Genomic DNA, 16,610 nt, shown 5'->3' with positions numbered 1-16,610 from the left:
CTGGGAGACATGAATGCTTGGTATGGTTGTCCATGTAACGATTATTTGCGGTCAGTAGGCTTCACACAAAGACTAATGCTGAAACTGTCATTATTTTTAGTCTTAAGACTGTCCAATAAATTTAGCAAAGAGGAATTAGAGATAGGATAAATTACATTTTTAATATTGTTCTTGAGTGTTAATAAACTTGTAAAATTCCTTTTGTTTTTTTCTGCAGATGTCCATATTAGATAAATGCCATCAATATATCTGTTGTACAAATTAATTTATTGGATTAGAAAGCTGGAAGACACTCACATTCTTATGGTCGAAAGAAAGTCCGTAGAGTCTTTTACACAAGAAGCGAAAGACATGACGTTAGACAGTAAAGAAATCTCCAAAAGTTGCAGTTTATTGACGAACCAGTGGCTAATAATAAGAAGCAGTTAAATTAATTGTTATGTAGTTAAAATAACAAATTTTTAACAGGTAAAAAATATAATTGCTAATGTTGTGTGTCTTATTTAAAATGTCACAAATGTTTTTGTGTGTGTGAATGAACAGACACCAATCAATTGCCATTAGATTGCATTGGCAACAATGTGTTTGATGTCATCATCTCTGGCACCCTACAACTTTTCATTTGTTTGTTATTTTATCATCAATTATGATCCTTACACATTAGTCTGAGGTTGCACACACACACTCCTTTTATTTGTCATTGTTTGTGTTATAAGAGGTTAATATTTGTTGTATTTGCACACAGCTAAACCATTCCCCAAGGCATCCTCCCCAAGCCATAGTACATCAGGAAGTTTTGCGAAGAACACCCCATCCTCTAGTGGTTATGACTATAGCCAGGATGCAGAGGCAGCCCACATGGCAGCAACAGCAATCCTGAACCTGTCCACCCGCTGCTGGGAGAGACCAGAAACCTGCAGCACTAAACCCATGGAGCCTTGTACCAGGGTAAACTAACTAATCTTAATAGATGTAAAGCACACAAGACTGCTTTAGCTCTACCCACTTACTGTACAATTACACCTGTCAGTGATATTGATGATCATTTTCTTGTTCAAAACCAGCCTGTGTACATTGGCAAGCTTTGACTCTATGGCTTTTCCGACCGCAGCTTACCTCTTTACCTCTTCACAACCACACTTCATTTTCACCTTTAATCTGATACTGCAGGAGGTGGCAATTGAGGTGGATGAGAATGGCACCTTAGACCTCAGCATGAAAAAGAACAAGAGAGAGGACACATTGTCTCCAGAACCTTCATGTTCTCTGCCTTCCTCCTCTCAACTTGTGGGTGCCCTGTCTCAGGACCACTCTCAGTCAGATTGGGATGGTCCACTAGATTACACCAAACCGAGTGAAGTGAAGGAGGAAGACCATGAAGAGGTACTGTAATTTGCCATTTAATAAGAGAAAATAATACTGCCCCATATTTGTAGGAACTACATATGCTTTAAAGAAATATTGAAGCAATAATAAAAGAGAAGAGGAATTCTGACTAAAAACCCAGTTTCAAAAAAATATTCTTATCCATTTGTACTCTGTTTTTACTTCTCTTTAGGTTAAATACGCAGCTTCTTCATATACATCTTCTGAAGATGAGGAAGAGAACCAAGAAAACCCAGGAGACCGGAGTTACCCTGGTGAAGTCACTACTGGCAGCTTTAAGGTCAAGTTTCAGCCCAAAGACAACAAAAAAGAAGTTATTGTGTAAGTCCTTCACATTTTTAAATCTATAAAAATAAAAATAGGATAGGTGACATACAGGTTGTCCTGTTGAAGATATACAGTAGAAGAATACCAAACAGTTGGAGCTGAAGTGGTAGATTTGTAGCTAAAAAGGTTAGGTCCAGGGCTAGCAGCTGAACTTGAACGGGGCAACGGTGGGAGATCTTGGAGTTCGTGGTTGTTTACTACAACAAGCAAAGAAAACGTTGAAGTTTAAGAACATCTTAGAAAGTGTTTTAGCCTTGTAATATTGGTATTGTTAGAAGTTAAATGAGGTTAAAAAAGAAGAAACGGTGTGTATGTCTATTAGACTGTGTTGGCCTTATATACAGGTTTTCCAAGATCAAGTTTAAAGTGTAAGAAAAACTCAAACCTGGGTTGACACAAGTCAGAGTTGTTGTTTGATCCACTCATTGTGTAAGATATGGAAGTGCCACAATTCAATTCATTAAATAGTCTTGAATTGATATTTATACAAATGAACATCTCAATAAAAGTGGGGATTCAGCCCTAAAATAGGTGTTTCTATCTTTATCTTAAATACCCAAAAATGGAAATCATTATTGTTTTTATTTAAATTCTTTCAGTTATTAATAATTATTTTATGGTCATGATTTTTTGCCTTCTCTCATCTTTAAATTCAAATTCAAAAATATTATTATTATTGATCCCAAAGGGAAATTAAATGTTGTTGTAGCTCATATTATGCACGTTTCTTCAAAGAGCCGTTGTAGACGCTTATGGCCGTGGGCAGGAAGGATCTCCTGTAGCGGTCTGTCTGACTGTCTTACTGAAGACACTGTTGACAGTCTCATGAAGAGCATGCACAGCCTTCTTTATTAGCTTGTTGCTCTGACTGAATCTGTATTTGCACAATTTGAAATTAAATGCATTGGTTTGAAAATTTATTTTACTAAACTGAAACTGAATTTAATGGTTTGAAAAAGAATTTGTTTGCTTTAAAACTGAATTTAATGGTCAGTCTGTCAGTCAGTCATTTTCTACCGATTATTCCATAGTGGGTTGCAGGGAAGCTGGTGCCTATCTCCAGCAGTCTATGGGCGAGAGGCGGGGTACATCCTGGACAGGTCGCCAGTCCATTGCAGGGCAACACACAAACAAACATGCACACACTCATTCATACACCTAAGGACAATTTAGAGAGACCAATTAACCTAACAGGCACGTACGTCTTTGGACTGTGGGAGGAAGCCGGAGTACCCAGTGAGTGAATTTAATGGTTTGAAACTAAATTTGTTTGCTTTGAAACAAAATTTAATGGTTTGAAAGTGAGTTCATTTGCTTTGGAAATGTGTTTCTTTGTATTAAAAATTCAGTTTGACTACATTCACATTCAGGTCTTTAATTCAATTTCAGTTTCAAAATTCAGTTTTTTGTGTCCTTGAGGATAGCCACAGATTAAACAAACACAGATTAATTGATTTACGTTTCACATCAGGTTAAACTTCCTTTATGGCAATCATGAGCTTGGCGGATGTCAATTGCCAAGTAAAAAGACCATCAATAAAAAGCGTCATGTAAACAAATGATGGTCAAACAGTAACGCTTATGCTACCTGTAGCTATTACATGCTAGATTAGCAAAGTGTGTCGCCGGTGTTACCTCGATCTGCATTTGCACTGCCCTTACCTTAACGTAACTTCTGTTGCCTAGCAACAATGTTAGCGTGAAACGCAGAGCTGTGAAGCCGAACAAATGGAGCCTAAAGGTTAATAACGCTGTCTCCACTGTAAATAACCACATGTTTTTTATTTAACCATTTACATATTGCTGATGGTGTATAATCCTATTTTGTTGAAATGTTTTATAATCTTGTTCATTATTCAGTCATTTAAAATGTTCAAAATAATTTTTGTGTTCATAGATATCAAAATCTAACACTGTTGATAAAATACAATGATGATAATTACCATTTCTTTCATTTATCTGTAAAGCTTTTAACAACTTAAACACTAACATATTAACTTTAGGAACAAAGTTTAAATCGGTTTATTTGTAGAGCATAATATTGATAATAATAATATATATATATATATATATATATAATAAAAATTCAAATTACAATAGGCCTTCACAGCGCTGAGCTGCTTGGGCCTCATAAAAGGAGAAGCAAATAGTGTCTGGCCCTGGTCTGTTTGTTTCTCTTAAAATCTACAATCATCTCTTTTGTTTTATTCACGTTCAAGATGAGATGATTGTTTCTTCACCATGCAACAGAGCCGTCCACCTGGACTGAGCTTCATGTCCATCTCTGATCCACCCTACGACTGCAGAATCACCCAAGTATTTCTGCAGGTGACAGGAGTCTGTCTTGTACTAGAAGTCTGAGGTGTACAGAGTGAAAAGTAATGGTGAAAGTACAGTCCCCTATGGTGCTCCTGTGCTGCTAACTACCTGGTTAGGCACGCAACCCTTCAGTCTCACAAACTGTGGTCTGTTTGTCTGGTAGTCTCTCCAGTTCCCTCTTCACCAGACTTCTTCAAACACACAGGTGGAAGGGGGAGGCACCTTCTGATTTGGTAGAAGGCAAACATGTAGAAGCAGAAAGGTCCATGGCTGACGTGGAAGAAACATTTAAGGTGTTACAGGACAGCTGTGAATCGTATGGGTCAAAGGAGAGCAGGATATCTGTTTGGCTGTGAGCAGGAGATGAGGATGCTGAGCTTGTTTCTGAACTGAACTCACTGAATAATGTGTTTAGTTCATTGGCTCTGTCCAGACATCCATGGAACGATCGTCCTTCTGCTTGAAGCCTGTGATCTTTATTCCTGACCACACATCTCTGATATTGTTTGCTGGAGCTTGCTCTCCAGCTTCTTCTTGTACACCTCCTTGCTGTCTCTTATCTTGACTTTAAGTTGTTTCTGTATACTTCTCAATAATTCCATATCTCCCTCTCCGAATGCTCTTTTTTTTCTTGTTAAGCAGGTCCTTCAGGTCACTGGTTATCCAGGGTTTATTACTGGGGAAGCATCTTACTATTCTGGTGGGGATGATGCTATCCACACAGAAGTTAGTTGGTGGCCCAAATTGGCCAACTTCCTGTTGGTTTTAGGATAAATTTCCGGTTTACTTTTTGCTTGGTTTGGAATGTTCTACCTGTGTACCAAATTTCAAATCTCTATGTTATAGCAGTAGGTCACAGTTCAGTTTAAGGGGACGCTGTTGAGCTATTTTTATCGTCACTTTTTCAAAACTCTTAACCCCTGATTCCCAAGCAGGAGCCACCCCCATTTTTTGCCATCAGTAAAAGTAGGTAAAACACATTCATGTTTTGTGATAACCACCTCTGCGCTGTAACTGCATCATCAAAAATGGCGGGACCCATTGCTGTTTTTGTGGTCTTGCTGCTAAAAGGTATTTTGAAACTGCAATAAGCAATTGTTTTGAAGAGAAGAAAGCACAGGATTCAAAGGAAGCATATACACCACAAAGAAATTAGTGGAAATCAGCACTTTTATTTGACAAGATTCAATTTAATGAGATGAAAAACACATTCGGCACTGTTTTGGCACATTTGGCGAAATTGTGCCGAAATCCCAGCTCGACCTGGCACATTGCCCACTAGAACCTTTGTGGAACAAATATGCTTCAACTGATTCAGTCCAAATTTGCTCTAGTTATAGCAAGAATTTGATAAATACAACCTGGGAGTTCTCCTAGGATTTCCAAAGAATTTTCATGTTGTTTTGCAATGTTCATTTAAAAAAAGATTTTTTAGCGAGTCTCAAACAATTTTTTTTATTTTTTATTTAATCACAAATAAATCAGTCATAGTAACAGTTACAATAGTGGTTCCACTTGAAAAATATTCTTTAATGTCTTACCTTTACACAGGTACCAAAAGTTTGCATGTAGATTTTATAACTGTGGAGCTATACTTAATTTATTTAACTTATGTAATTACAGGCGGAAATTGCTCTAAAATCCCTTAGGACTTACAACAGGACTGACACCTGTGCAAAATCTGGTGAGTTTTTATAAACACTCAACAGCCACTTTATTAGGTACACCTGTCCACCTGCTCGTTAACGAAATTTCTAATCAGGCAATCACATGGCAGCAACTCAATGCATTTAGGCATGTAGACATGGTCAAGACGATCTGCTGCAGTTCAAACCGAGCATCAGAATGAGGCAACAAGGTGATTTAATTGACGTTGAACGTGGCATGGTTGTTGGTGCCAGATGGGCTGGTCTGAGTATTTCAGAAACTACTGATCTACTGGGATTTTCACGCACTACCATCTCTAGGGTTTACAGAGAATGGTCTGAAAAAGAGAAAATATCCAGTGAGTGGCAGTTCTGTGGGCGCAAATGCTTTGTTGATGGCAGAGGTCAGAGGAGAATGGCCAGACTGGTTCGAGCTGATAGAAAGGCAACAGTAACTCAAATAACCACTTGTTACAACCAAGGCATGCAGAAGAGCATCTTTGAACGCACAACACGTCGAACCTTGAGGTGGATGGGCTACAGCAGCAGAAGACCACAATGGGTGCCACTCCTGTCAGCTAAGAACAGGAAACTGAGGCTACAATTCGCACAGGCTCACCAAAATTGGACAATAGAAGATTGGAAAAACTTTGCCTGATCTGATGGGTCTCGATATCTGCTGCAACATTCGGATGGTAGCGTCAGAATTTGGCGTCAACAACATGAAAGCATGGATCCATCCTGCCTCGTATCAACAGTTCAGGCTGGTGGTGGTGGTGTATTGGTGTGAGGGATATTTTCTTGGCACACATTGGGCCCCTTAGTACCAATTGAGCATCACGTCAATGGCACAGCCTACCTGAGTATTGTTGCTGACCATGTCCATCCTTTTATGACCACAGTGTACCCATCTTTTGTTGGTTACTTCCAGCAGGATAACATGTCATGTCATAAAGCACAAATCATCTCAGACTGGTTTCTTGAACATGACAGTGAGTTCACTGTACTCAAATGGCCTCTACAGTCACCAGATCTCATTCCAATAGAGCACCTTTGGGATGTGGTGGAATGGGAGATTCGCATCATGAATGTGTAGCCCGACAAATCTGCAGCATCTGTGTGATGCTATCATATCAATATGGACCAAACTCTATAAGGAATATTTCCAGTACTTTGTTGAATCTATGCCACAAAGGAATAAACCAGTTCTGAAGGCAAAAGGGAGTCCAACCCGGTACTAGCAAGGTGTACCTAATAAAGTGGCCAGTGAGTGTATGTTTAGGCCTCCAAAAAGCCAATTAATTTGATGGATGAATAATAATAAACGGAGCAATGAAAGCTGCAAGCAGTCGCTACCGCAGGAGTCTTGCTTCTCCTCCACTACGCTACAGACAAGCTCTCTGCTCGATTTCGGACGTGGCCACTAAGCGAATCCGTGGGCAAGCATTCATACAACCTTCGATCATGCCCAGTTCTGCTCTGACAAAAAGCATTCAAAAATTTGGCCTAAATCCGACATTCCCGATAGAAGCTGCACTCACTTGGTTGTTAGTGGGCGGGGCTAAGGTGATATCATCACTTGACTATGCCTTTGTGTTCAGCAGTTGTCCACAATGATGCATACTAAATTTGAAGTGGATTTGATAATATATGAGGCAGATAAAGTGGTTGAAGTTTCCTAGGGGGCGCTATTAATCAAAATTCCAATGTAATCTATGAGAGCTGTTTGGGAGATGACAAAGATCAACCATATTCAGCTTGGAGAAAATTAGACCATGCGTGTGTAATAGAGGGTGACACAGGAGTGGATTTTCTCTCCTGTCCCATCCCGCTCCCACAGAAAAATGTCTTGTCCCATCCCAATCCCAGGCCAGCATAAAAAAAAAAATCCTGTCCCATCTCACTCCTGGTAAATTGACTCCCACTCCAATCCCGCTCCCATTTAGAACGACTCCCACTACGGTGTCACTTCCATTTTTATTTTCTTCATTTAGTCGTTTGGCAATTTCTTTGAAGGACCAGTTAGGTCCCTGTTTTTAGCTGTAGTAAAGGCCAGTTAAAGTAAAAAGAATAATAATGAAGAAATAAAATATCAAACAAGGAAACAGAACATGCTTATCTTAGTTGAATAAACAAAATGTACATAGTTGCATTTAATCATTTATTACAGGGGTTGGACAATGAAACTGAAACACCTGGTTTTAGACCATAATAATTTATTAGTATGCTGTAGGACCTCCTTTTCCGGCCAATACAGCGTCAGTTCGTCTTGGGAATGACATATACAAGTCCTGCACAGTGGTCAGAGGGATTTTAAGCCATTCTTCTTGCAGGATAGTGGCCAGGTCACCACGTGATACTGGTGGAGGAAAACGTTTCCTGACTCGCTCCTCCAAAACACCCCAAAGTAGCTCAATAATATTTAGATCTGGTGACTGTGCAGGCCATGGGAGATGTTCAACTTCACTTTCATGTTCATCAAACCAATAGTTCACCAGTTTTGCGGTGTGTATTGGTGCATTGTCATCCTGATACACGGCACCGCCTTCAGGATACAATGTTTGAACCATTGGATGCACATGGTCCTCAAGAATGGTTCGGTAGTCCTTGGCAGTGACGCGCCCATCTAGCACAAGTATTGGGCCAAGGGAATGCCATGATATGGCAGCCCAAACCATTACTGATCCACCTCCATGCTTCACTCTGGGCATGCAACAGTCTGGGTGGTACGCTTCTTTGGGGCTTCTCCACACCATAACTCTCCCGGATGTGGGGAAAACAGTAAAGATGGACACATCAGTGTTATGATGCTGGCACGTCTGCTCTACCCTGTCTCCCTGGCTGCAATCAGCAGATTAGATGCACCTGGTGGCTGCTGCAGTGTAGTGCAATCTGTTGAATGCCAAGCACCTGTGTCTTCCCTAATATATACTGACTCTGACAAGCAGACGGTGCCAGATTTTTGAAAGCCATTGTGTGAGTAGATATCCAGCGTTCCTTCCTGTCTGATCATTGTTCTTGACCTTGTCTTGCTTTTTGGATTTATGCCTCTGCCTGCTCCCTGTCGGACTATTTGGATTCTGGTTGTCGACCTTGTTTGCTGCATCTGGTTTATGCCTCTGCCTGCCCCTTGCCTGACGCCTCTTGTTCCGATCGTTGACCCTGTTTCTGTCCTTGGATTATTGAGCCAGCCTAGCCCTCGGATTATTCAGCCTGGAGTCACTTCTTACCTGTGCTGTGGAGATCACCGCCTGCCGCCCACTGAGGTTTCCCCTCTGGGTTTCAAGTTCCACACTAGACAAACGCAGTGATTCCTGGAAGCTGTGAGGAGTGTTACCTGTGTGACGTTTTCCTGTGGCTGAATAAACCTTTTAAATTTTCAGTACTGTGTCTGGCTGAATCTTGGGTCCGCCTTTTTCTGATTCATAGCAGAAAAATCTGGCCAAAAATGGACCCATCGCCAGCACAACAGTGGCGTACCCACGTTGATGAGACCCTTTCCTGGTTGGGTTCCGGCATGGAGGAAATAATTTCCACATTACGTTCTGGCAATCTTGTCTTCGAGTCGCCACCGTCACAAAGAAACAACGCCCAAGTAACACGGACAACAGCAGAGGTAAGGGAGCCACGCCTCTCTCTGCCTGAGATGTTCAGGGGAGACTCAGACCAATGTCAAGCTTTTCTAACTCACTGTGAAATTCATTTTGAGCTTCAGCCGTCATCCTTTCCCACTGAACGTTCCAAGGTGGCGTTTGTTATATCTCTGCTGGCAGGAAAGACAAAACAGTGGGGAACTGCTGAATGGCATAACAGGTCTGCATCTTGTAATCTTTATGAAACGTTTTCCAAGGAACTCATTCGAGTTTTTGACCCGGTCATTCCAAGTCGTGAGGCCGCAAGAGGATTATTGTCCCTCAAACAGGGTGATCAGCTTGTCTCGACCTATATAATTGACTTTCATTTGTTGGCTGCAGAGAGCCGTTGGAATGAGGCAGCACAAATGGATGCATTCATGAAAGGATTAAACGAAGACATCAAGGATGAGCTAGTGACCCGTGACTATCCTTCCCTGAAACAACTTGAGGATTTGGCTGCTCGCATTCATATTCGGCTGGCAGAGAGAAGGAAGGAGAAGCGCCATGAGAAGGGTCGCTCATCATTAACTCAGGTTTCTGCACACCGGTATGAGAAAAGGAGTCGGTCATCTCTCACTGAGGAAAATGATAATTGTGAGCCCATGCAATTGGGCAGAACCAAGATTACCCCTGAGGAGAAAGATCGTCGGAGAAGATTCAAGCTCTGTTTTTATTGTGGAGAGAAGGGACATTTAGCACTCAGGTGTCCACTAAAATGACAGGCTCAGCAGAGGAAGGGAGGTCTCTACTGAGCCGAAGTCAACTATCTGCCTCCTCCTTCTTGTTTCCTGCCCATTTTCAAACCTCTTCTTTGTCTCTCCAGGGGGCCGTGTTTATTGATTCAGGAGCACATACTGAATTCATGGACGAAACATTTGCAAATAAGAACGGCATAAAACTTATTCCATCAGCTGACACAAGAAACGTGCTAGCTTTGGATGGTCACAGCATGACCAATTCACATCTCAGGACAGAGGAGATTACCTTAACAGTTGGAGGTAATCATCAAGAAAAAGTAACTTTCATGATCATTAATTCACCTGAACTTCCTGTAGTCCTAGGGGCCTCCTGGTTGCAGAAACACAACCCTCACATCGACTGGAAGAAAAAAGAAGTTCTGGGTTGGTCTGAGTCATGTTCCGCTGACTGTCTTTTGTCTGCTGCTACGGAGGTCAATGTGGAGAATGAGGTTGAGGAGATCTATCCGGATTTATCCAAGGTACCGCAAGAATACCATGATTTAAAGGAGGTTTTTAATAAAATCAATGCCACAGCTCTGCCACCCCATAGACCTTATGATTGTGCTATTGATTTGCTTCCTGGCACATCACCCCCTAAAGGCAGAACCTATTCATTGTCTGGTCCAGAGCACAGGGCCATGAAGAGCTATGTTGATGAGGCATTAAAGGCAGGGCACATTCAACCCTCTTCCTCTCCTGCAAGTGCTGGTTTCTTTTTTGTTGGGAAGAAGGATGGTTCATTGAGACCATGCATTGATTATAGAAGCCTTATTGACAGTTAAATAAAAATTAAATAACAGTTCAAAATAGATATCCCTTACCACTCATGAACACAGCTTTTGATCAGATCCAGGGAGCCAAGATATTTTCTAAGCTGGATCCAAGGAATGCATATCATCTGGTCCGAATCAGAGAAGGAGATGAGTGGAAAACGGCTTTCAACATGCCTACGGGCCATTATGAATACAAGGTCATGCCATTTGGACTTACTAACGCTCCTGCAGTTTTTCAGTCATTGGTCAATGACGTTCTAAGAGACATGGTGGGTCAATTCGTATTGTTTATCTTGATGACATACTGATTTATTCTCAAGATCTGGAAACCCACAGAAAACATGTCAGAGCTGTTCTCCTGCATCTTCTCCAAAACCAGTTGTTTGTCAAGGCAGAAAAATGTGAGTTCCACATAACTACCACTTCCTTTTTGGGCTTCACCCAGATCAAGTGCTTGTCGACCCCTCCAAAGTTAAGGCCGTATTGGAATGGCCTGTTCCAACTGATCGCAAGCAGCTTCAAAGATTTCTGGGCTTCGCAAACTTCTATAGGAGGTTTATTAGAAATTACAGCCTGGTTGCTACACCCCTAAACGCTCTTACCCCTTCCAAGGTGAAATTTGTGTGGAATAAGGATGCAGAGAAGGCCTTCAATAGGTTAAAGGAACTCTTCACGTCAGCTCCAGTGTTACAGTCTCCTGACCCAGAGAGACAGTTTATTGTGGAGGTGGATGCCTCAAGCACTGGGGTCGGAGCTGTATTAAGCCAAAGAGGTGAGGATGATCGTGTTCACCCATGTGCCTTCTTTTCAAGGACTCTGTCACAGGCTGAGCGGAATTACGACGTGGGAGACAGAGAGTTATTGGCTGTCAAGTTGGCATTGACAGAGTGGAGACATTGGCTGGAGGGGACTAAGGAGCCGTTTATGGTGTGGACTGACCATAAGAACTTGGAGTACCTGAAATCAGCAAAATGGCTAAACCCCAGACAGGCTAGGTGAGCTCTGTTTTTCGGTTGTTTTAATTTCTCCCTGTCTTACAGGCCAGGGAGTAAAAATGGCAAACCTGACGCCCTATCCCGGATTCAAGAGCCTGAAGAATCTCAGTCTGCAGGTGAAGAGAAGTTTATCCTTCCTGAAACCGTCAGGTTGTCTGTGTCCCGAGTGGAGGTGGAAAGGGTGGTCCAGGAAGCCATTAGGGATCTGCCTATCCCGCCATCATGTCCACCTGACCGCTGTTTTGTCCCTGAACGCCTTGTGCCTAAGGTACTGGAGTCTTGTCATTGCTCTCGTTTAGCTTGTCATCCAGGAATCAGCAGAACCATTCAGACAGTTCGAATTCAGTTTTGGTGGCCATTGCTGGTCAAGGATGTCAAAGACTTTGTTGCTGAATGCACTCAATGTTGTCGAGCTAAGCCTTCTCGTCGCCCCCCTGCGGGGTTGTTGCACCCTTTGCCAATTCCGCCTTGCCCATGGTCACATATTGCGATGGATTTTGTGACAGGTCTACCGGTTTCTAATGGTCACTCTGTACTACTAACCATAATTGACAGATTTTCAAAGATTGTTCATCTGGTGCCGTTGGAGAAGCTTCCATCTGCTAAGGAGATGGGTGAGATATTGACCCAATAAGTTTTCAGGCTTCATGGAATCCCAAATGACATTGTTTCCGATAAAGGACCCTGAGAGAGCCAACCAAGAAGCTGAAACCAAACTTTGTATCTTATGTGAGTCTGACCCGACCAAGTGGTCACAATATGTGCCCTGGGTTGAGTACGCCATGAATTCTATACAATCAAGTGCCACTGGTTTGTCCCCTTTTCATGTTGTGTTTGGTTTCCAGCCACCCATGTTTTCAGTTCAGGAGAGAGAAGCTAATGTTCCGTCCGACTAAGCGGCTGCCCTAAGGTGCCAAAGAATATGGAGAAAGGCCAGGAGATCGATGATCAGAATGTCACTGGTTCAGTCAAGAACGGCCAACCGGAGACGGATCCCTGCCCCTAAGTACCAGGTGGGGCAGAAAGTTTGGCTCTCCGCCAAGGACCTCCCATTAAGGGTAGAATCCTGGAAATTGGCACCCCGATTTGTTGGACCTTTCCCAAACTCCAAGATCATCAACCCTGTCGCTGTACGACTGAGATTACCCAACTCCATGAGGATTCACCCCACGTTCCACGTTTCTCAGGTCAAGCCCTTCGTGGAGCCCTGACTTGGAGGACACATCAGAGAACAATACATGTTTCACATTGTCAACAGCTCAAGATTTACGCTCCTTGCACCATTGAAACCGACATTTGGCATTGGCATGAATGACCAAAGGTTTATCTATAGCAGCCCGGCCGTGTATATTGACCCTGTGGAGCTCCCGACGGACAGTTCTGGTGGAAACAGGAGAGTTAAGGTGCACATTTAATTCTGCCGTGATTTGGGCAGCCGTGGTTTAATATTTTTTGGATACAATCCGGGTTAGCACCCGAACATCCCTTTCAGACAGCTTCCTCTTGCATCCACAGTTAATCCTGTTGGATGTGGTTCATCCTTCTTGGTGGTATGCTGACATTATCCTGGATACTGTGGCTCTCGATTCATCACAAAGACTTGCTGTCTTAGTCACAGATACGCCAGCAAGACGTGCACCAACAATTTGTCCTCTTCTGAACTCTGGTATGTCACCCTTAATGTTGTGTGCATTTCAATATTTTGAGCAAAACTGTGCTCTTACCCTGCTAATTGAACCTTTACACTCTGCTCTTACTGGTGCAATGTGCAATCAATGAAGACTGGCTATCAGGCAGGCTGGTCCAATTTAGCCATGAAACCTCCCACACTAAAATGACAGATGTTTCAGTTTCATTGTCCAACCCCTGTAAGTGATTGTTTCCTTTGAACAATGACATTACTTTTATGTTTCAAAATTGCTGAAACGAAAGAAAAATGCACCTAGCAAAAGAACTGTACTTGGTGAACAAAAGTGCAAAAAGGCATTACCTTCACAATTTAGAAACTGTACCTCAATGATTCCTGCAGGTTTTAGATGTGTGTCTGCTCCAGCACACCTCATTCAAATTCTGACTTGACCTCCTATACAGGCATCAAGAATGGAGGGTCAAACTGGACAAAATTAATACAATAAAATCATCATTATACAAATAAATGTTGTATATGTCCCATAAGTGAAGTAAATGTAACATGAAAGAAATGTAACATTAAATGTGCCATTAAATTAAAGGTACCATTTATTTATTTAATACATCATTAGAAACAATAAATGTACCATTATATCATGAAATGGACAATTATGCAATTAAATGTGCCACTGAATAATTAAGTATAATATTAAAGATGACATGACGTAATTAGTGGTACACTTAAAATTTAATGATGTATTAAATAATTTGTACATTTAATGGTACATTCAATTTTTTTCTATTTCACAATGTATTTATGGGCTGCACGGTGGTGCAGTTGGTAGCACTGTTGCCTTGCAGCAAGAAGGTCCTGGGTTCAATTCCCAACCAGGGGTCTTTCTGCATGGAGTTTGCATGTTCTCCCTGTGCATGCATGGGTTCTCACCAGGTACTCCGGCTTCCTCCCACAGTCCAAAGACATGCCTGTTAGGTTAATTGGTCACTATAAATTGCCCTTAGGGGTATGTGTGTGTGGTTGTTTGTGTGTTGCCCTGTGATGGACTGGCAACCTGTCCAGGGTGTACCCTGCCTCTTGTCCATAGACTGCTGGAGATAGGCACCAGCTCCCCTGCGACCCACTATGGAATAAGTGGTAGAAAATGACTGACTGACAATGTATTTATTTAATACCTTCCCTTGATGAAGCCTTTCCCCTCTACTGTGGCAAAGGCTCTTAAATCTTTAGTCTACATGTGAGCAATTTTGTTGGTCAGATGAAATTTAACACATGATGGTACTTTTCGTTGACGAATGAAGAGATGCAGGGCTGATTCAATCCAGAATTGGCCTTACAAGTGTGCCTTAATCACTGGTGTGCTTGATTACGACTAAACACGTTTTACAAGCAGCATACTGCGTGTTAACACCGCTGCATTCAACTCTCCTGAACTTCGGTAATATTTGCGACTTTCCTGTCAGCTCTATGAGTTTAATAGAGAAGTCCTACTTCTGACTACGTTGCAAATCCAAATTTTACCACGTCCAGTTCTCCACCTGCGTTTGCTCCCTCCATTCTGAACGCAGGTGGAAAACATCGACCAGAAGCACTGTTGGCTTGTGGGTCGTGTAGTTTGTGTGATTCGCATTATAGTATATGCTTCCTGGAAAAAAACAACACAATGGCGGCGTCGTTCCAAGTTTTTCTTTCTTAAAGTTTATAACAAAGTCTCAGTTTTACATTTCCAAAGACAAGTGATCCTAGTTTGTTTTCCCTCCTATTGGTTAGCTTTGGCTCCCGTCTGCTCCCGTTCATTTTTTATCCTGTACCGTCCCAATCACGTGATCTGTCTCCCATCCCACAGGATACCCATGGGAATCCTGTGACCCGTGGGATTCCCGAAAAAATGTCAGCCTCCAGTGTGTAATTTGGAGGCAAATGTAAGGCCATGGTTTGATTTCCGTCTTCGCCATGCCGCCACGGCCAAACCCTCCTGCAAAACCTCTCAATATTGAAGACCAACTTAGACCATTATGTTATCTGTCCCTGGTGACAGTTTCATGTGTATTAGGTGAATGGGATCAAATATGGACCACCCAAAGTGAAACATTACACTTCCTGTTATCAGGGGGTGGGGCTTCGATGATCCATAATTGACCATTGAATATTGTTCAGGGCCAGATGCGGATCGTTCTCAAAAGGTTTTGTGTCTCTTCTCTTTTATGGCAAGAAGTCAGATTTTGAGGCTTGGCCACGGCCACATGCTTTCATGTAGCTAAAAGCTTTCAAAAACTTGGAATCCCCAATGCCTTGAGAGTAATTGTGATTTTGAATTCTGTAAATCAAAAGCTGTAGGAAGAGTTTGCGAAGATACTATATGTTAAAATAAGAGAAAATATCAGCTTTGATTCAAAATGGCCGACTTCTTGTGGGGTTTGGACAATGTGTCCAAGAGACTTTTTTGTAGGTCCTGGGAAGTTACATATGTGTACTGAAATTCATAATCCTCAGTTAAAGAAGCTATACCTGAATTTATTTTTGTCTGGTTAAGAAAAATGATTTTTACACAATGTATTATGAATTGAAAGAGGTACTTTGATAATAACAATTAACTGATTGCGCAATCGAGTGAGTACAGGCTTTTTTAGTAGGAAAAGCAGTGAACTGGGGGCAACACAGACTGTTCTCTGCCAATGGCACAACGAAGGGCGGAGCCTTTGCTAAGCAGCAGCTCCTCTATCCCATGCTCGACAGGGTATGTAAACAGAACAGCATGGCTGCTGAAGTACGAGGGAAGGTAGCAATTCCTCCACTGCCTGTCACCGCATACACAGCTAAACAGCCTAAATGGAAAAAAAAACGGATGAAGGGGGACCTGAAGTGCAATAGTGACCAACCAAGAAACAAATCTCGTGTAAATATTGGCACATCGTACTATGCGTTCTGTGACTGCTAGATACGTGAAATTGTGCTAATGCGTTAGCCTGCCAAGTTTTATTTTCTGTGAACTCCCCGCCAACCCCCTTTTTAATTATTTTTTATACACGAGCACGAGCTTGATGTGCGTGTTTAGTCTAGTGCATGTCAAATGGGAGGAGACCAGAAAGGAGAGAAGGAGGGTTTTTCATGGGGAAAAACGATTGGGGGCGGGGGCTTCACGTC

General features: G+C 42.1%; 1 protein-coding gene across 9 annotated transcripts in view; it reads left to right on the top strand.

Moving 5' to 3' along the window:
- myt1a (myelin transcription factor 1a) overlaps positions 1 to 16,610 on the top strand; it is a 103,566-nt gene that overhangs the window by 16,380 nt on the left and 70,576 nt on the right. For all 9 annotated transcript variants that reach the window (XM_047387013.1, XM_047387170.1, XM_047387093.1 and 6 more), the window contains 3 exons: positions 746 to 948; positions 1,171 to 1,383; positions 1,559 to 1,707. In XM_047387013.1, the coding sequence (XP_047242969.1) occupies positions 746 to 948; positions 1,171 to 1,383; positions 1,559 to 1,707 (565 nt within the window). The remainder of the gene's footprint in view (positions 1 to 745; positions 949 to 1,170; positions 1,384 to 1,558; positions 1,708 to 16,610) is intronic.

The sequence above is a fragment of the Girardinichthys multiradiatus genome, chromosome 1 (genome assembly GCF_021462225.1).
Source record: "Girardinichthys multiradiatus isolate DD_20200921_A chromosome 1, DD_fGirMul_XY1, whole genome shotgun sequence".
In the NCBI taxonomy this organism is placed as follows: Eukaryota; Metazoa; Chordata; class Actinopteri; order Cyprinodontiformes; family Goodeidae; genus Girardinichthys; species Girardinichthys multiradiatus.
This window is presented reverse-complemented; position numbering and strand designations above follow the sequence as displayed.